We start from the raw sequence: 21,150 nt of genomic DNA on the forward strand, positions 1-21,150 counted from the left end.
AAATACTTTCTCATAATATAAGATTAACAAATGTGCCTCCAAAATTATATTTGAACTTCGCTTTTTAATATAGCTCATATGCCTTGTGAGTACCAACCTCTGTAATTATTTGGTCCTCTTTTGTCTTTTTATAACATATTGTCGCATTACGGAATTTATGTTGTAGTTTCACACTACGTTAAAAATTGTGTGGACTGATAATGTGTTTTGTATCGATTTGATTCCCGTAAATTTTGTGTCACGTGGGCAGACAGAGGTTTGTGTGTACAGACATATGCTACCTGAACAAAATATTTTTGTTTACAGAATATAAATGCAGATTTTGGTGTTCGTGCCACAACTTTTGAAGAATACTGTACTTTACCCACACAGTTTCATCTCTTTAAGTAGTTCATGTGTTGCTTCTTATTCCCTGTAGATAGCACAAGTCAACAATGATCTGTTATGGCTGCCATGAAGGCTACCTGATGTATTGCGTAGGATTTTTCAAGGTATTATCAACATGTTAATTGAGCGTTTTCAGTGATAATACTCATTGTTACTACTAGTGACTTTCATATTTTCAATATTGTATGCATATATAGTGTACATGATTGCGATATTCGTAAAATGTTTGGTATTTTGTAGTGGGCCGAAATGATTTTCATTGTGGTATTGCCCACATCCGTGACAAGAGCAATGCCCTAATCATACTGCAAATATGTATCGAAATCCCTGCATGATTACCATATATGTTGAGTTATTATAACGTGATTTAATTAGTAATAAGAATATTTAGTTTGTGATACTGTATTTGGCGATTATGTACAGAATTTCGATAATGTTCAGACCAGACTTTTTATGATTATACTGTCTTATGCATAGCTATGCGATGCCACATTTGTTAAGGTTTATTCTAAAATATTTATTTTTTACAGAATGCCAATCCAGGCGCCACAGTGGACTGAGTTCCTGTCGTGCCCTGTGTGTTGCAATGAATTTGATCCCACCCTGCGGAGTCCTATCAGCTTAGGGTGCGGACATACAGTATGCAAGACATGCCTCTCAAATTTGCACAGGAAACAGTGCCCGTTTGACCAGGTAAATTGATATTAAAGTATTTTACAGTGCTTAGTAATTTTACTTCAGACTGCAGGGGGTCGTCAAGCTGTAAATTGGTCCCATGTCAGTGATTTCAGAACACTTTTGTGCGCCAAACAATGTAATTTTTTCCCCTGAGATATGTAGAAATCAGTAGCATCGTGACATTTTACAGAATTTATAAGCAAATATATTATTTTAAGTAACTAGTAGCAGGCCAATTACTTTTATCACAGAAGACAATGCTTGCAGGCCATAGTTTTTTCACCATTGTTTTAGAAAGGCTTAGGGTGAAGTACATGGAGATCCATGCCTCTCTGGAAAGTTCTTTTTTTTTTTTTGTAGATTCTAGCAAACCACTACCTTGAATGCTAAACATTGCCTCAGACACTTGTAATGTCATATTCCTTGCAAACCATTTGCTGTCAGGGTTAATTAACTCCATGTATAGATAAAGTTATTCAGGATCATTGTTGAATTCATTAACTGTTCTGTAAATACTGTGGTGCCATTACTGTTGCACTGAACTGTACTTGTAATTTTTAACACATTTTCTTTGTTATTATGCATAAGTTTGTAAAATACAGTTTTTGTGTTGTCCATCTTAATGTAGTATGGTCTTTTGAACCCGAGGGTCTCACAGCAGTGACTATGAGGACCATGGCCTTCTGGATAGTAATGCCATGCAGTGTGGGGAGAGCACAATGGTGCAGAGGAACGTAAGACATCTATCTTCAGGTTGAAGAGTAAGCCTTGCAGGAAACTGATGGAAGCAGGAAGGAGCTGGCAAGCTGAACCTCTCTCTCTTCAACCCTGAAGATGAGAGCAGAATGTTCCTCTGAAACATTAGGCTGTTTCCAAATTACACATCATTACAATCATGAAACCTGTATCTTTGATAATATGTTTTCATTTTCAGACAAGCATAAATACAGACATAGAAAACCTTCCAATCAACTTTGCGTTACTGCAGTTGGTAGGAGCAAGTGTCCCTGAGACTGAAGGAAGTGGAAATATAAAGCATCTCACAAAAGAAGATTTGAAGAATTATTTGCAAGCAAAGAAATGCATCGAAGAACTGGCTTTGTATTTGAAACCATTTTCTTCAGGTAAGTTCGCAAATCGGAAGATGGTGAGTGCTGTCTGGCCACCTGTTACCTGCACAGTTGTGTGCCCCTGTGATGCTGTCATAATGGTGCTGTATGCCATTGTTGTTCTTTGATAATGCAACAACATTGTCATTTGCTCAGACCGCGTAGCACTGAATGATTGAATTATTACGGGAAGATGGGTGAATTTAAAGGATGTCGAAGGAAGTGGTCTTGGCATAATTTGCTCTACTGCTCCTGACACTTGCCCAGGTGGAATGTGATGTACATCTTCATAAAAATGTGAATCTTTATTTTGTGTTGATTGTCACTGTGGTTAGTTGTGTACCATTATAAGAGCCATAAATGCTTTAGATTAATAATATTGTAATGTGGATGGCCAGAGCATTGCTAGGTAATGGACCAGTAAACACCCCACGACCAAATACACACAAGGCAACAATGGAATATTATCTCAGTGGAGAAATATTACTGCACATAGGGAGCCAATAGTGCGTCAATGAAGACGCTGGCTAGGAATGACGTGACTTGTTCCCTGTGTAGGAGACAACCACAGGAAGTTCTTAGAAGACCTGTGAAGACCTAACATGTGAATTGAAGACTTTGTATGTTATAATTACAGTAATCTTGAAAAGTGTTACAGTTGTTTGTAGTTAAGCTAGTGAGGAGCCAATAAGCTGATTCACCAATCCAAACCCATATCTTAGTCACTGTGACACGTGGCAATATATCTGTTATTTAGTGCTGCTTCATCAACTGATAATTTTATTTAACAACAGTGACTGAAATATTTTCCTAAAGAAAGCCATACAAAGTAGTATGGTGAAAGTGTCCGCAACTGGTCAGCTTTGTTTTCTTGAACCAATGTACACATGGCATGAGTCTTAATCTGATAACAGAGTAGAAGATTCGGATTGGTGGTGGTGGTTAATCAGATTCTAAACCGTGTGTCCAGAATTTGCAAGCTAAAAGTAGGTAGTGAACTGAGTGGAAATTTGTTCACTTTGTTGTTATCGGGGAGCATGTACAGTGCAGTCGGTATAGCGACTGGCTATGGGCTGGATGACTGAGGGGTCACAATTTGAGTCCTGGTAGGGTCAGGAATGTTCTTTTTTCCATGTCCGGATTGGCTCTGGGGCCTGCCCAGCTTCATATCCAGTGGGTACCAGAGGCTCTTTTCCAAGGGGTAAAGTGGCCGGAATGTGAAGCTGACAACTCACCTCCAACTAGTGTCGAGGTCAAGAAAACGTGGATCTATACAACCACTCCCCCATATGTCTTCATTGCATAGTGCTTGATTAGTTAAGCACAAGGACAACTTTTGTACTTAGTACTTACCATCTTCCTATTTTGAAAAGTACCATCAGACTATTTTAAACTGGCATCCTTTGGGACAAGAGATGTAAATGCCATGCTTAAGATTAACTTGGATTCTTACATATTTATTATGAGTCCTGAAACCTGTTATTATGTAGGCAATGGGACTGGTGGCACCAGTGTTCTCTCCAGGCCGATGCAACGCAAGTTGGTAACATTAATCAACTGCCAGTTGATGGAGGAGGAGGGACGCTCCAGAGCAATGCGAGCAGCACGATCCCTTGGGGAGCGAACCGTGACGGAACTCATTCTTCAGCATCAGAATCCTCAGCAACTGTCGGCCAACCTGTGGGCAGCTGTTCGTGCCAGAGGGTGCCAGTTTCTAGGACCAGGTACCTCTATGGTCGTTTTTAATATCTTGATCTAATATATGCTGGGGTTGCATTAAAAGTATTTTTTAAAATTAAAACGTCCACTATGACACATGGACATCTTTTTCTCTAGTGACTACAGTCATGTTGTTGTGACATACTTGTCTTAGCCACCTGGGAAACAGCTTAGCCCAGTTGTGTGGTCCATCGTCCATATTCTGAAGAAACAGGAGCAATATGTCTGCTTTACCCAATCAGCATATGCACAATGACAGTGCCTGATACATCAGCCCCACCTCTCCAGATGTGATGTTGCCCTTATCAGGGCCTCCCTTATCCCCCCATGTTTCCTTCGCCTTTTCCTATTCATGCTTCTTCAGTCTGCGCCATTCACACAGTCCGCTAGCAGAGTTCACAGAGAGAGGAGGAATAATGAACTCTGATGTTGCAGCGATGCAAGAAGAGGTTCTGAAATTGGTTTTGCTGGCTTTAGAAGATGGGTCCGCCCTGTCTCGGAAGGTTCTGGTCATGTTTGTAGTCCAGAGATTGGAACCACATTTTCCACAAGCCTCTAAAACCAGCATTGGTCATGTTGTTCAACTTCTGTACAGAGCATCATGTTTTAAGGTAGGACACTAGAGTCAATGTTATTTGTACATTAAGAATAAGAATAACTAGAGACATAGTTACAGTGCCAACAGCGACAGCTTGTCAGGAGATTGCTATACAAGTATGAACTTACTAATGTTATATTTTAGCGTCCTGTTACACTGATTCATGTCCATGGTTTATGCTGACCGTCTAACAGTGTATACACTTTTTCACCTTATTCTTCACTTCCACACTACATGTTTCAGCACTAATGTGCCATCTTCAGGTGTCTTTATGCACGTTAAACTATTGTACTGCATGCCATAATGTCTTCATTCTAAAATGACTAAAATCTGTATTCGTCATATAGGACGATGAATTCTAAATAATAACACTTTTCAGGATTCTTCCTACGTCGCACCCAAACACACGAATTACGCCAATCCTCTTTTATGTGAGCATTCTTCCTACATATATTTGTGTATCGTGTTCTGTGTTGTCTTTTGCTCCTGTTACTGCACGAGTACAATGCGACATAGGAAGAATCGTGAAATGTGTTAGTATTTAGAATTCATTGTCCTATATGACAAATACGCCGGTCACGGTAGCCGAGCGGTCTAAGGCATGCACTGTCTTCACTCGCTCAGAAGCCGGGATCGTGGGTTCGAATCCCACTCAGGGCATGGATGTTTGTGTGCATTTTTCTGTGTTTGTCTACAGGTAGAGGCCTTGCGACGAGCTGATCACTCGCCCAAGGAGTCCTACCGTATGTGTAAGATCTAGTAAACCGAAGGGAAACGGAGAGTTTCGTGGAAGTAGGCCTAGGCCCAAAATTGGGGCTGTAGCGCCACAGAAAAAAAAAAAATGACAAATACAGATTTTAGTCATTTTAGAATGAAGACATTATGGCATGCAGTACAATAGTTTAACGTGCATAAAGACACCTGAAGATGGCACATTAGTGCTGAAACATGTAGTGTGGAAGTGAAGAATAAGGTGAAAAAGTGTATACACTGTAAGACGGTCAGCATAAACCATGGACATGAACTTACTAATCAAATACCAGAATGTTCCAGATTCATTCATGATGTATGTGTCATATTGTTAATATTATATTATTGGAGACAAATAATGCCCCAATCTATTCTGTTTCATATTTAGTATTTTGTAGAAAGAAGAACACTTAATATTTGGAGGACCATTTTATATATGAGACAGCAGAGGTAACACATGATTCGTTTTTTTCATTTACAGGCAGAAATGAAAATCAGAAGCCCAAAGTAGATGAACCCAATGAGCCATGGAAGTTAAGAACACACAAGAATACTGTGTGTACAACACAGGACAAGATTTTCATAGATTCTTGTGTTGTTATACTTGGCTGGAAGTTGTCAACCCCCAGTCACATACAAGTTCTTGACAGTTTGTCCTGTTGACTGATTACGTCATATTTTGTTGCAGGTTTCAAAGAGAGAAGGTGATTCATCTTTGATGCAATTGAAGGAAGAATTCCGTACTTACGAAGCTTTGCGGCGGGAACACGATGCACAGATTGTGCAGATTGCAACTGAAGCAGGGCTTCGAATTGCTCCAGACCAATGGTCAGCTCTGCTGTATGGTGACACGGCTCATAAGTCACATATGCAAAGCATCATTGATAAACTGCAGACACCGCAGTCATTTGCGCAGTCAGTTCAGGAGCTTGTGATTGCTCTACAAAGAACAGGGGATCCTGGAAACCTGTCAGTACTCAGACTGCACCTCGAACTTCTGGCTGCAATTGATCCTAGTCCAGGCATGTTTCATAATGAATTATTAGCTTGTACCTTTGTTTATCTAAGTATGTGTCTGTAGGATTTATGAATTGTTTTATCCAATTAGAAGCAATATTTTACTTAAAAGACTAGATAATATTTGAACACTTTGCATGTCTCAAGAATTTCCTGGAAGCTGGAAGTTATGTGCACTTCTACAAATGAACATTTNATTTCAGAACCCCCCCCCCATGTCAGTCCAGTACAGTAACAAAGCCCCTTTGGCCATCTAGGATCATTCACAGGAACAGGACTGAGAGTACTGTAAACGAATGACAGATTGTGAAAGCTGATCTATGCAAGATGGAAAATCAGAATATGTCAGAAACGATACAGAAGGGCAAAAATCTCAGGTGCAGTCTAAATTTTATACAACATGGGAAGGGTTAAAAGGAATCTTGTTACATATTTATCATATCAGAAAAAGTGCTCTTTCATATTCCCATACACTGAATGAAAAATAACATGAAATTCTGGCTTGAACTTGTGGTCAGATTGTGTTGCTAGTGTCATATGTATAGGTAATATAAGTTTATAACCCAGCAGTCAGCGGCCTTCCCATGCTTCACCTCTAGCAAACTTTAGACATTGTGAGTGCAAGGAGTAGCAGCAGCCATGATGTAGATATGATTGCATGTTAGGCTGACATCCTGTTGCTGGGAGTAGAGTGACAGAATTAGGCTTGCCAGCTTAGCAGCAACGAAGGTGGTCAGAAGACCAGGACTAGACCTTCAGATACAAGAAAACTTTTCTTGCTTGATAAAAGTTACCATATTTGAGAACAGTGTATAGCTTTGCTGGCTGTTTGATTTAAACAGTTGTCCTATATTGACAGAGTCGAGCCCACCGACATGGTGCGAGTGCTGCAGAGCTCTAGGGGCAGTTAGAATTGTGGTCACTGGACTTGTTGAGTTTATCCAGAATCATGGTAGCCGCAAATTACAAGAACCTGGGCATGCACACAATGCCAAGTACAAGATCAGTATGTGTCGAGACCTTACACTGAAAGGGAGCTGCCCACGTGGGACCAATTGCACCTTTGCACACTCTGAGGAAGAACTGGAAAAGTATGTTCTTGTTCTCCTTACAGTAGGTGTGACTTACTAATGCAGCGGTGTAGAAAACGAGTCCTTCCTGACATTGCATGCCATTCATGACATTCCTCTATATTTGTTAAATGTATGTTGTAATTGTGGGGTACGCGGTAACGTAGTTGGTTGAGGCACTATGCTACAAGACAGAAGGTCACGGGTTCTAGTCCCAATGAGGTGGCTTTTTTTTCCATTGACCTAATCCTTCCAGCCGCACTATGGCCCTGGGGTTGACTCAGACTCTAACAGAAATGAGTACCAGGAATCTTCTGGGGGGGGGGGCTAAAGGGCAGCTGGCACGTAAGGCTGACAGCCATACTGCCATCTGTGAGCCGATAGTCTAGATTCTAGAAGATGTGGAAGCCTCGACCTCTCACAACTCTTTGGGCCTCCATGGCCTGTTACAGGGATACCTTTACCTTTCCCTTTATGTTGTGGTTGTACCCAAAATAAGGTTGCCTCATCCACAGTTTTTGTTGGAATAGCAACATCTGCTTTCCTTCCGTCATTTAGTATTCTGAAATTAAACATTTCGGTGAAGTGTTATGTTCTAATTAAGGGCAAAAAGTATGCACTATGAAAACAGTATTAGTGCCTTCTTGGATGTGATGCCATGTAGCTTGGTAGATGTTTCGGAGGAATCTGCTGCATACATCTTCAGAATAAACATCATACCACTGGTGAACTTTGGCAGTACTGTGTGCATCTATACGAACGAGCCTGTGTGGAGGACACAGCAGTAAGGCCACTCAGTATAGAATGTTGAAGTTTTTTGTATTTTGATAACAGCTTGGAAAATGCAATGGTGTGCCTTATTCCTGTGCACATCCCATTATGACAGGGATCACCAGTCTCTTTTAGATTCTGGGCAACTTGAATAATAAGCACTTTTCTTAGGAAATGCCATGTCATTGACACTTGAAGCCCTGGAATTAATATGACCCCTGAAGAGAATATAAATATATAAAACTTTTTGGAGAAAGATTTGGTTGACAAGAGTGGAAATCTCACATGCTTTGTGACCTGGTGAACAAGAAATTATTAAAACGTTCTCAAATCCATGCTAGCGCCAAGAAATCATTTTGAGGGCAATAAGGTGCCTTTGTTCATACGTTGGCATGCCCTGCACTGTGATGTAGTTATGATCGAACTTTGGGAGGCGCGATAGTGCTTACAAGACTGGTGCAGGAAGTCTTGTTAGATGGCCCACTTGCTGCAATTACAGTACAGATGAGATGCTTGTAGTGCGTTCTGTTAAGTATATCTAGACTGCATGATTTGGAAGCTGAATGTGCTACTTCTGCCTTCTACTTCAGGTATAGAGCAAAGAACAGGAAGGCAGTTGCAAGAAATAGTAGCGGAGTGAACAAGAGTCAAGAGACGGGGAACAAGGAGGGACAAACTGGCGAGTTTCTCAGCAATGACAAAGTCTTTGTTCAGACCGATGATTTGTTGTATTCTACCACTACCCCAACTATCACTCCATCTCCATTTGACAGTTCTGTGTTAAGAGAAGGTATGTTGCTGAGGTTGGTGCTCATTTGCCATGAGATTGTGCAGTTATGCTTGAGGTCAGGATTATCACTTCCTTGTGTAGGGTACTTGGCTGCTACCCCATCCTTGCAAGTTCCTCCACCGGTACCAACAGCTGCTGTTCGACCGCCTACTGGAGGTTTTGAGTATGGAACCTACACTACTGCCTATCCTGCAGGTGCAAATCAACCAGCATCCACATACCAACCTTCTCAACAACAGATGTTTGCCCCTACGCCAGGGACATTTACACCAGATATCTATAGGTATGTTATGTTCCTGGCATCACATGAAGGAAACATGCTGTAGACATGATATTATATCCACCTGAGATTTTCGCAGCAGTGAAGAAAGATTTTCTCTGAAATTCTGGTACTCATGCATCTTGCTACATGCCGTTATAACCCATGAGTGCACATTATGAATCTTCACCACTGTCAGAACCTAATATCTTGGGTATGGTACTTTATTACTATGGATATAAGTTTCACTGTCTCTCTCACAGTGCTGCTCCACACAACATGCTGTTGACTTCTGGTGGACAGATGTACCCAGCACTGTCTCAATCTGACTATGGTTCACCTGTGTCACCAGCAGAGCACCGACCAAGAGAAACTGCTCGCACTGGAAATGCGTGGGAACAGAGTAGTCCAGGCAGTCAGCAGAACTGGCTCCACACACAGGTTGCTGGAACTTCTGTGGCTAAGGTCTGTCCATTGTAGACTGCACACATCATTGTGTGTGTCCCTGTTGGACTTAAGCACATTTGGAGTGATTTATCACCATTTTTTAATTTATTTAATTACTCTTCATAAATACAGTGAGTGAAATTTTACTGTATGCTGATGTTTCGTTATAGTTGTTTCTTTCTGCCTCTCTTCATATACATAAGAACACAAACTGTGCTACTGTTATAAGTGGAGAGGCCAGATTGAACAGTGTGTTCGTTTGTTTTTCTGTTACAGAGGGTAGTATCCAAGAGTCTAGCAGCATTGCAGCAAAGGAAACAGGAGATCATCTCTCAGTTGGAAAAGGTTGTTGGGAAGTCTGCTGCATCAGCCATTTCCAGCTCAGCGACTTCACAGGCCAGAGTTGTATGTAATATAATGATAAACAGAAATTATGAGGTCATCATGGCCTATACAGAGCAATTGCAGAGGTTACACTTTTGTGTTTTTGCCATTTCACGCATTCTTATCTCCAACTCAGCAGTTCAGTTACATGTAAATGTAACTTTGTCCCACCGATGATATGACCATTTCAATGAATGCACTCCTGTAAATGTTCAGAACTTAAAAAAGACTTGGTTCACTATTTATTTTAGAGGAACAAATTCATAATGAATAAAGGTTTTGATACCAAGTTAGCAGATCACCGTGGTTTTGAGTGTTTTGAAGGGAGTCTCAGAGACCCTGGCCTTTTTATTGGAACTTTGCCATTTTGGTTAGAATTACTGAGTTTTTGGATTTGTACATTGTTGAGTATTGTAGAAACTAAAGAACACAACACTTTGGAGACTGACTCTCTTGCCATCATCAGGGAAGCGGGGAGACACTTGCCTTCAACAAAGCCTGGTGTCAGGCGTGTGTATAGCTGTAGTTATGCTATAACACGGGTTGTCCAGTGATTGAGGTTAGCTCTTTCTAAGGTACCCAACGGAGTATATGTGTCCTTCCTCACCTGAGGACAGAAAACAGATCCAGTTCCCAAAACTTTGTGTTCTCTAGTTTTTAGAACACCAGACGATGGATAAAGTCCAAAAACCCCTTAATTCTGAGTGTTATACGTCATCGTCAGAACTCTTTAGTATCTACTTTTATTTTATTAATTTTATTTTATTAATGTTTTAGTATTGTAGCATTACCTTTGGATTCTTTATATTTTGTTATATTACGTTTACTGGACTTAGTGCGTAATTTTTCACACAGACCTCAGCATTCCCATGTACAGAAAATCAGGCGAACACGGCAACATATTCTATTTGGACATCAGGAGGAATTCTGCACACAGGACGAGGAGGAAATTCTCAAGTGAGTCACATTGCGGCTGCAGGACATCCAGCAGCTTTATACAGGTGAGAAATGTTATCTTTTATTACTTTATTAGAAGTTTAGCCCATGAAATACTTCAGCAAACATCTGATTATTCTAACTATCAGCCGGCCAGAATGGCTTGTGTTTGCCTGTATACTAACATCAGTGCTAAGGTTGGAAGAAAAAGAATGTGTTTATGTAATTAATTTAATACAATTTAAAGTATCTGTGATCAATGACCATTGCTTGTCTCTGCTGATACCAAACTTCTCCTTATGTCCTGAACACTACATATTTTTCTGTCTTTAGCCTATGGGTTTCTTGTAATTTTGTAACATATTAGTGTAATAATTGTTTGTAATTCCTTAGTCCTTTTGTATCTACTGTCAGAAGCCTTCTGCCATCAACTTATGAATTTTCCACTCCATTTTGCCATGTTTTATTTTTGTTTTTTATATTCTTTGACGTCTTGTCTTTTGTGCACACACAGAGGAACATGAAGTAGCAGGAGTTGCAGCCCACAGGAGTGAGGATGGACATACAGAGAATGCAAAAGGTTAACAAGATGTCATGATTTCCATTGTTCAAAAGAAATCAACAGTGTTGCTGTTTTTTCTAATGATGTTCTGCAGGTTTAATTTTTCTTTGTTTCCATTTTTGAACCACTTCCTTTGTGAATCTTACTTTCTGATCTCTGTTTCCTGCTGTTTCACCTGTCTTATCAGCCGCACCTCTTCCTTTCTCACGAAGCAAACCCTGTCTCATCATACAGTTTATATTCATCAAGTTCTGTTGGTAGGCTTGTTATTTGTCCACAAGATTTTTAGTTAGTATTTAATTTGTGCTTTCGCAGATCTGACTCAATCATGGCGGATGATGAGTTCATCCCATTTGATCCACCAATTGTCAGCAAATATGGTCCAATTTCACGGATGTCTAAAACTATCCTGAGACCTAACAGTTCTGTTCAAGTATCAGCTTCGTTTGGAGATGGAACAATCTCCACTCCCATGGTGAGACGTCCAGTGCCTGCTGCTAGTCCTGTTGCATCCTGGTACTTCAATGCTGCTCAGGGTAAGTTCCAGTACACATCACAGTCCAGATGCACCAGGATTATAAACATACTGCTCTCCACTTTTCTGTCAATGATAGATATTGTAAACGTCTTTACTAGAAGTTACTGTAGGATTCTGACGATGGTGTATAACACACTGATATATTGGGTTTTTGGGCTTCATCCATCATCCAGTGATTGAGGCTAGCTCTTTCTAACGGACCCAACAGAATAGGTGTTTTCCTTCACCTGAGGACGGAAACAGATCCAGTTTCCGAAACGTCGTGTTTTTATTAGTTATCTTAAAAACCAGGATGATGGATGAAGTCCAAAAACCCAATATATCAGTTTCTACTAGAGATGAAAAATTGTCCTTCTGGCAACAGAAGAATAATGCATATACCAATTTCTAATTATTATCAACTCTGTCATCTTTTTAAAAAATATATATTTCAGGTTCTTTAGTTGTGAGAAAAATTTTAAAATACTGGCTCCAAAGCTAAAGGTCTTGATTGGTTACATTCTGAAACCTTGCTGGCAATGTGATGTCATCTAAACCCAAAATCAAGTGGCCTGGAGACCTTGTCCTTAGAACATTCATGATTTCTCTTGCAGCTGCAATAGCAAGTGGACGACATGTCATAGGCCCTACCTCAGCTGGTCTAGGTGATGGCTACATTACCATTGGCCATGGAATCTTGGACCCTCCCCAGCTGTTCATCCAGAATAAGACTGCAGACTGCTCCACTAAAGAGTTGAGTGTTTGCTGTTTGAAAAATACAATTTACGAATATCCATTGACTGAATGTGTTGTGTGTTTGTGCTTGGACACCTTCATACTTGAGGCATTTCCCTTATTATTTTTATGCACCATGTCTGGTAATATGCGAAACCCAAATCACTTATCTTTTGTACTGTATCTGTAATAACAATTTGGAAATGGTTAGAATAGCTTCTGTGTAGACAAGATAGCCATTGTCCTGAAAAGGGCTCATGAGATAAAACATGTCCACCATTTTCAAGTTTTATGAACATTCACTGCAAATTGTTCATGTTAACATATTTTAAGAGCGGTATTCTTTTTACAGTATGCTTCATGAATTTTTATACAGCAGAATCATGCTTATAATTAACATTTCGTTTCAGTTTGCTGGTGTTGGCTGACACCCAGAAAGTAGGCCTAAAGCAACAGCTACGCAATCTTGAAAAGCAGTTGAATGATTTGAAGGTAAGTTTATTTTGGCCATACATGGATGATTACAGTAAGAAAGAGCTTCATCCCATCCAGACTGGCTCTCTACCACCTCATGATTTTTTTTGGCAAACTTACTGTCCTTTTTCATTTACTTGTTGGACCGTATATATGTTAGATTATGTTCGAATCAGTTCGGTATATATTTTATTCTTGAGAAAGAGAGGACCTATATGAGGGAATTGTATTCACTAAGATGGAAGTTTGAATTTACTTGTGAAAGTCCAGGAAATGTATTGTGCATGTGAGGGAACTCTTACAGTAGAATAAATTTTGATGCTGAGGTTGATATTTTGACTTAAGATGCAACATTGGAAATGAGATTTGTTTTATCATTTGTAGAACATTACACAGTTCTTACTCATCATGCACAGCATATGGTAAATTGAAACTGGCCACAGCCCTTTCTTGATTGGTCAGCTGTTTGACATATTGCCTGTTATGTGGGTATGTGTTTGTGTATCTTGAATTTGGGATCAGGAGAAGTGGAGTGTGGAGGTACTAGCAAAATGGATAGATTTCAGAATGTGGCTACTGTTTATACAGTTCTGTTGAATATGTAGCTGCCATAGCAGGGGTTGCTTGCAATAGATCTGGTGAGCCCAGTTACTAATGTCTGGAATCTGTGGTACTGTTGCAGCTGGCTACCCAGACTCCATGTGGAGCTCTCAGTGAGGGTGAAAAACTGACTCATGAGTTACAACTCATTGAACAAGGGATTCGAGAAAAGGAAAAAGAACTGAGATTGGTATGTAGCATAATGATTAGTAAGGAAGTACAGGATTGGGCACTTGTCTGGAGATATACGTGGAAAATGGTGAATACTTTTCCACATAGTGGCTGTATGGTCTAGCACCAAATTGTGATTACATTCTGGATTGAACTAGAATATTTCTCTGTTGAAGCCCATTTTTTTTGGAATATGATGTAATAACAACAATATGCTGAGTCCCTTTTACTGCTAAAGCACTGAGCCTGTTTAAGCACCAGATCTCATCCTTATGACTAAATGCATGTGGCAGAAGGTGCAGTTGTTACCTTGAGATACGAGATGCTGTGTGCACAGGGAAGTGCAATAGTAACTGGAAGCTGATAAGTGGCCAGTCCTACAGGTTGGAGAATCGCGCAACGCAGGAGGCCACATGTTTCCATCAGAAAAATATGAAAATATTTCAAATTCTTTTTGTGTAACTTCCACTGATGCATTATACAATGCTGCAGTAAAGGAGCGTTTTGCTTCTGATGGCTGAAGACAGGACAATGCTGTGTGTTGCCAGAAGTCCTCATTTGACCAACAGAGAATATAAATTAGTAGATAAGTCATGTTTTCAGAATGTTTGTGTCAATTTAGAAGTAAGAGAAAAACACTCATGAGAAAGAAATACAGAAAAGTTCTCATTTTTAATTCAGAGAACATTGCTCTGCGTAACTTATTTCACTTGACACTGCATAAGAAAATGCTAGTTGGAGCACACTTCTCATATAAGCTTTACTTATTACATTGGACTCCATGATGTTTGAAAATCCTTTTTGCTTTTGGCAGCATTTTGTTTTATACTTAACTTAAATGTAATTTTCAGAATCATCTGGCTTCAACATCAATCACTGCTGTTGGCTGGAATAAAGATGGCACATTGAACTGGGGCCTCAAATCAAATGGAGATTATAGGAGTGATGAAGTAAGTACTATCGTGATAGACTGTGGTAAGTACTCTTTTTGTTTTGTTATGTCAGACTTCATAGTACATACAGGTGGGTACGGATCACAGATGCCCAGCTAATCTCATCCATGTTACTATTATGTAAAGAATGCAAATCATGAAGCTTCTTGCTATGTAGTCATTTGTTGTGGTCCTGTTCCTTCCTCAGCACTTTTCCTCTGCAGTCAGTATTCCATCTGAGAGATTTTCACTTGTGTTATTCTCCCTCAAGAGCAGTTGGTTACACGTTCTCAAACCATTCTGACTTTTTCCTATTTGCACTATTGTGGTACTGTGGGAAAATGAGAACATGACATTACACATTCATTGCTGTTAGTTTATTATATGTTATGTTAATTTTCTACTAATGTTTATGTGCTGTGTTTTGTTTGAATGTGTTTATGTGTGTTATTTTTCTGTTGTCTTATTGTAGTACCGCTGCCACCGGGTGAAAACCCATTTGCATATACATAATAATAGAACACCATCACAGTCATCAAATTTGTTATGCTTTTTCCAGGAAGATACATATGAGGCAGGAATTGCTAATGATATGCGTGAATTAGAGATGCGATTAGAGTACGAGTTGGAGGAGCAAGAGAAGCGGTGGTCCAGCGAAGAAGAATCAGGCAAGAAATAGGCTTAGCAAATATACTCTGTCTGATGAGACACATTTTATTATCAACCCAATGGGTTCAGAATATTATACCAGGATATCCTGAAAGCAAACTGGATGGAGAAGCTGTTGTCTAGTTCCATATATGCATATTGCTCTCGTTATCACTGTATCAGTACATTCAAGTTGAAATAGATTAGGTAATGTTCAGTAGTTCATCCTACAAGTGAGACATTAAGTACAGGCTATAAAATACTTCACTTTAAGTGTGAATGGAATAAATTAATTTTGCATTTTATAACAGTATTGAATTGTACTGTCTACTTGACATGCATTTGTGATCTGTATCTTGACAAGTTTAAAACAGCCTTCTGATAGCCTAGTTAAATTGAAGAACAAAATTTTTAAAATAATCAATCAGTGAAATTGGTTTTCTGTATAATCACATTCGTTCATAAAACATTGTATATAAATATTGTACATTGTTTGCAGATTGGGGCTGTGGGGAAAAAATATATGTATATATCTAAACAAGCAACTTAAAATTAATATTGTAATACAGTGAAACACATTATGTAACTGCCTGTGATGTTGCAAGGCGATACTTTCATGGTTTTGTTGTCATACTTTTTAACAGCATTCCATTTTTATCAATTTCAAGAAAGAAGTATAAAGACTGAATTAATTACAGAATAAAACCATGTACAGGGGCCAGTATAATCAGAGTGGGACATTTAGAAAAAACAGATTTATTCTAAAAATATCAAAACTTTCATATTTGTTTTGGAATTCTCTTCTGTGTACTCTGTTCAGGCTCTATATTAAAAATCTGTAATGTGCGGTTGGTTCACTAGTCATTTGAGATTCCCTCCCCCCATTTGAATATAATTAAGACTGGAAAAGATATTGATAATTTTTATAAAGTTGAAGCTGTGCATAGAACAAAAGGTAGCTCTAATTTAAAAAGTATACCTTCTGAAGAAGTTGCCTTTTTTTGTCGTATTTGAAAAGGTAGTATTTGATTGTCACTAATTAATTTACAAAATATTTTATAATATTGCCATGTTTCCATGAAGACTGAATGTGAGAGTGTTTATATTCAGCTTTCTGTAAAGTACAGAACTGTTTTGGTTTGCAGGCATAACAAAACCTGAGTTTTACTGTCAGAAATTAAATAATTATTCAGAAGAAACTGTCGCATTGTCCCGTCTTTACTTGGAAGACTTGATTGATTTTCATCGCTGAACTTATAATGAGTTAATTTCTCGTTTCTTCCAGACTTTGTTCTGGGTTCCTGATGTGACAATAAACAGTACTGTTCACACTGCAGAGAACCAGGATGGCTTCTACTGTGGTTATCACATGTCTTGTTACTTTTGTTTTAACAGTAGTTTCCATAAATTGTTTCACTGTACTGTAGTCTTGTGGCTTGTGATGCTTAATTTTGTTTATAACAAATCTGACATGTACCAAAAGATCTTAGGTTAAAATCCTATGTATTGTATAATCTTCCAGTTTTAGTGGGAGGATATTTATGTGGGGCTGCGCTAGGTTCAGTATTAAGGAGACGACATTTGTACATAGTTTACGATATATATACATACCTACACAAGTAATAGAACTTTAAATTATTTGTGACTTCAAAATATTGAAGAGGGCTCCTATTTATAGCACGCTTCATTTTGGGTGGTTTATTTTATATCATGGTGGGTGGTTGAATATATTTTGTTCGACTTGGGGTGGAATAGTGTGCATTACATTGTGTGCATTTGTTTAAAAATGCAATCTTGTGATTGCCAGTACTGATACCACATTTAACCCTCGTTTATGGGACATACATTACTAGATCTATGATCTATTTGCCAGTGTTCTTTGTTTCTGTATGACTTCAACAGTTTCTTCCCTGTCATATTTGTTGAGATTTATGCCTTTATTTGACTTGTTATTTTTTGTGTTGATTGTTGCTAAAGTTTACTGAAGTTGGTGCATCATGACCACCATATTCTTGGTGAATATACTGTTTCAGTTGCGCACATGCATAAGGTGCTTCTTTATATGTTGGGGATGCAGTGTTTTGTTACTTGCACAGAGCTCTGCATCACTCCAGTTTCCAGTAAATATGTGTGATACTTGTTTTAATGGTATTTCTTTTCATTGCTCAGATATGTTTGACATTTGACATTTGTTGACTGCTGCTTTTAGATGACAGTTAACTTTAGCTATATTGTACAGACGGTCCAAGTGTGGGTGAATCACTTACCAGCACTGTAGTTGTAGCTGAATACTTGCATGTTAAACATGTTCTTTGTGCAGAGATTGTTCTTTTGCTAGGAACTTACTGAAGTACATATATCTACATCTGTTATACAGTAATGATATGTATAGCCTAGTGTGGGTCTCCTTTTTGGGGGGTCAGAAATTATATATGGTTGACTGGGAGATGTCTGAGTAGAAGAATGAATGGCTTATTATCACAGTAATTATGTATGATTGACTGCATGACTGAGTGGAAAAGTGAATGACTTAATGTCACAGTTTTTATAACATATTGCCAGCTGCTGCGTGCATAATTCCGTTAAGGTTCTGCACTTAAATACCAAACGGACAACTGCAAGAGGTGGTACATCATGATAGGACAGCTGTAATTGCATAGCAGTGTACATTGTATTGCTGTCTGTTATGCTTTCAGCAAACATGCTGCTTATGAATAGTACATGAGCCTGTTGGCCTCTGCTGTCATTTGCTACATGGACACAGGAACTCCATGAAGTAATTTAATCAGTACTGAAAACAGCCAGCATGTTTCAATCACAGTCTGAAAGTGACAGTTGATTACACTTACTGATGATGGCTTCTAGCCTAGTTGTATTTCCAAACTATACATTTAAACGTGGTTTTGCAAAACTGTCCCCCCCCCAAATTGAACTGACAAGGTGACAACAGACATTCACACTGAATAGCAACCCTGACACATAAAGTACTGAGAAAGTAGTTTTCACAGACAAAGACCTTTATATGAGAGATCTGAGGTTCTCTCAGTGATGACTTAAGGTTATTATCTCCCAGGGTGAGACACCGTGTATTCTGGTAGATAGTAATCAGCATGTTGGAGGAACCTGCTGGCTCACTCGTCATGATAGAAGAGTAGGTTGCACATGAAAACAGGCGATGTAATGGCAAGATGGGCCTGAGCACAGGGCTGTTGTCCTTCCTCCCCCTACATTCATACCACTTGGTTTGCACTTGGTTCATTCTTCTGCCATGACGATGGAGGCAGCAGGTGAATTCAGAATATTGATAATGATCTCCTAGACTACGTGGTATCACATTCCAGAGGACACTAGTCTTCAAGGACATTATTAGATTGACCAAATACATGATACCTGTTGATACACAAATAATATTTTTCTTTAAATGTGAGATGTGGCCATATTTTATTAAAGTATATTTTACTGTAAGTAAATTGGTCCATTAGGGTTACAAACCAGAGTGCAGGACTTCATATGTTGTGATGGTTGAAGTACTGACTTTCAAACACTGATTCACCTTTTTATGGAATGTCAGTAAGTTACTGAGGTGAGCTTGTTTCTTTACAGAAATCAAATCTGGTCTGTAGCTGTGTTTTGTAGTGTTTATACAGTACTGTATTTGCTTAAAGGCTGCACCAGCTTGAAAACAGTGAATACATGTTGTATGAACATTTTTCAGATCTCTGCCAATATCATCTCTTTTATTCAGAAGTTGGCTTGGCAGAGCAAAAGACTTAGTGACAGGCAAAATTTTAAACAGATATGACTGTTCTGAAACTCCATACTTGTACAGGCATGCTTGTTTTAAAAGCATCAGCCTTTGTACTGATGCTAGTGGCCGATTTCATGCTTCCAGAGCAACTAAATGATGTGAAGTCTTTCCTGGCACTTAGCTGTGTCAGCATGGGTTGGATTTCCATCATCTGTGATGCATGTTGGAGAGTGCTGCTGTTTTCAGAACAGTGGTCCATTCCATCTTGACATGCCAAGGTATTGCATTGGCTTTCAGAAAAAAAAAGTTTTGTATCATTGAAATGTGATGAATGCTCAATATTTGATCCATTTTCCAGGTGAAAAAGAAATAGGTTTTGTAGTGTAAGTAATGAAAAATGGTACTGTAAGTACTGTTACTGTCAAAATTTGTAAAAAAGTCAGCTGTTTTCAAACCAATTCAAAATTAAAACTGTCACATGCTTTGGAAAAAGATTGTATCGGTAGTGTCTTTTACTCTCCAATATTCCTGCAAAGTTTGTAAAAGAGTATGAGTAGGTGGAGTAATTTAAGCGGTGACAGTACGTGTGTAGTGGCAGAAAAGAATGTGTTGCTCACACTGGAAGCCCATTCTTGGTGACTTGTGGGCGTGGCTATTTCATTTCATTTTCATTAGTACAAATTACAAAGCAATAATATTATGAAGTTCTGAAACCTGGCAACAGTGGACTTGGTTTCTCAGTTTTTGTGTGAAACTGTTCCTGTGCTTTATCAAATGACAATGTTGGTACTTCAGCACTTTGCAGTTTGGTGCTATTTTATTTTGAAATGGTATTCATATTATTGCATTTAGGTTGTAAGTACTGTTTTCATTTTGAAAGTGCTTAATGTAATACACCAATGAAAAAGTCAGAATGTTTTTACTTAAGAAGCATGGCAGATATCAGAAAGAATTTGATTTTCAAATGGTTTGTTATGCTGTGTATGTATGTATGTACAAGCCCATAGGTAGGCCATTGATGCCTATGGACAACTTATGTGGTCCTCCATTTGGCTTTGCTATTAAAATCTGTTTTTGTAGCATATAAAAAATGAAGTTGATTTATTTTCTTTCTGTCATTAGAAGAAGATCTTGATAATATGTGGCCCCTTAGCTAGGTGTTATGTTGGGACTCTTGAAGAACCATCCTGACAAGGTTCTTAATATTTTCAGCAGGTTTTATATTTAATGTTATATAAGAAAGCTAAAACGTTTTGTAGGTGAGGTAAAAGAGATACAGATGCATTCTATATATATAAATCACTGTGGTCATTGCAGTGTGCCGTGACAATGCAAAACAAATCAGAACACTTCTAGAATTTTCTGTTGTATGTACAAGGAAAAATATAAGTGTTGAAGTCGTCACATTGTTCACATGGTGGTTTTCTGGGGTGTGGCACCATGTATGCTGGCTACAAGGGTACACAGTGTCATAAGACAGAAAGAAAGAAAGAAATTATATCAAAACTATGTTGTTTGCATGCAATCTTTTCTTTTGGTAGGGACAGGAATGTGCAGGAAGCTGTCTTCTAGAAGTCTAGAATATGAATGCTGCTGATTGGTGCTTCTTGATGTCATCCATTATGTGTGGCATATTTTAAAGTTTCCTTGATTTTCGCATCATGCCTAAACATTAAATCTTGCTGTTGCACATAGTTTGCATTCAGCTCTTTTCCTTGCATTTTATGTAACCGAAACTGCTGGCAGCATATTAAAAAGGGGTTGATTGAAGTTTGGAATAACTATTGTACGATAAGATAAATATTATGTTTTATCTATCACAGTAATAAAATTAATTATTCTTTCACA

At 38.7% G+C, this 21,150-nt stretch overlaps 1 protein-coding gene across 2 annotated transcripts; it reads left to right on the forward strand.

The window, feature by feature from the left end:
• Positions 1 to 180: 180 nt before the first annotated feature.
• On the forward strand, positions 181 to 21,150 carry LOC111869235 (roquin-1). 2 transcript variants are annotated; one of them, XM_023860604.2, is made up of 18 exons: positions 181 to 491; positions 918 to 1,080; positions 2,000 to 2,189; positions 3,665 to 3,898; positions 4,329 to 4,504; positions 5,930 to 6,263; positions 7,118 to 7,349; positions 8,690 to 8,889; positions 8,971 to 9,172; positions 9,412 to 9,589; positions 9,872 to 10,000; positions 10,835 to 10,980; positions 11,793 to 12,013; positions 12,609 to 12,747; positions 13,140 to 13,221; positions 13,886 to 13,993; positions 14,826 to 14,924; positions 15,466 to 21,150. In XM_023860604.2, exons 2-18 carry the CDS (start codon positions 919 to 921, stop codon positions 15,583 to 15,585), a joined length of 2,952 nt encoding a protein of 983 aa, XP_023716372.1. In that variant the 5' UTR covers positions 181 to 491; position 918; the 3' UTR covers positions 15,586 to 21,150. The 2 variants fall into 2 exon arrangements, with proteins under 2 accessions (XP_023716372.1, XP_023716371.1); XM_023860603.2 differs by having other exon boundaries at positions 182 to 491; positions 9,412 to 9,613.

This window comes from Cryptotermes secundus, unplaced genomic scaffold (genome assembly GCF_002891405.2).
Source record: "Cryptotermes secundus unplaced genomic scaffold, Csec_1.0 scaffold3042, whole genome shotgun sequence".
In the NCBI taxonomy this organism is placed as follows: Eukaryota; Metazoa; Arthropoda; class Insecta; order Blattodea; family Kalotermitidae; genus Cryptotermes; species Cryptotermes secundus.

What these genes read in the sequence shown, in the direction of transcription:
- LOC111869235 (XM_023860603.2), top strand. Translation starts at nt 919, where the DNA reads ATGCCAATCCAGGCGCCACAGTGGACTGAGTTCCTGTCGTGCCCTGTG. An exon ending in ACAGAGCATCATGTTTTAAG is followed by an intron (nt 4,505 to 5,929) that starts GTAGGACACTAG and finishes ATTTTGTTGCAG; the next exon opens with GTTTCAAAGAGAGAAGGTGA. An exon ending in AGCAGTTGAATGATTTGAAG is followed by an intron (nt 13,222 to 13,885) that starts GTAAGTTTATTT and finishes GTACTGTTGCAG; the next exon opens with CTGGCTACCCAGACTCCATG.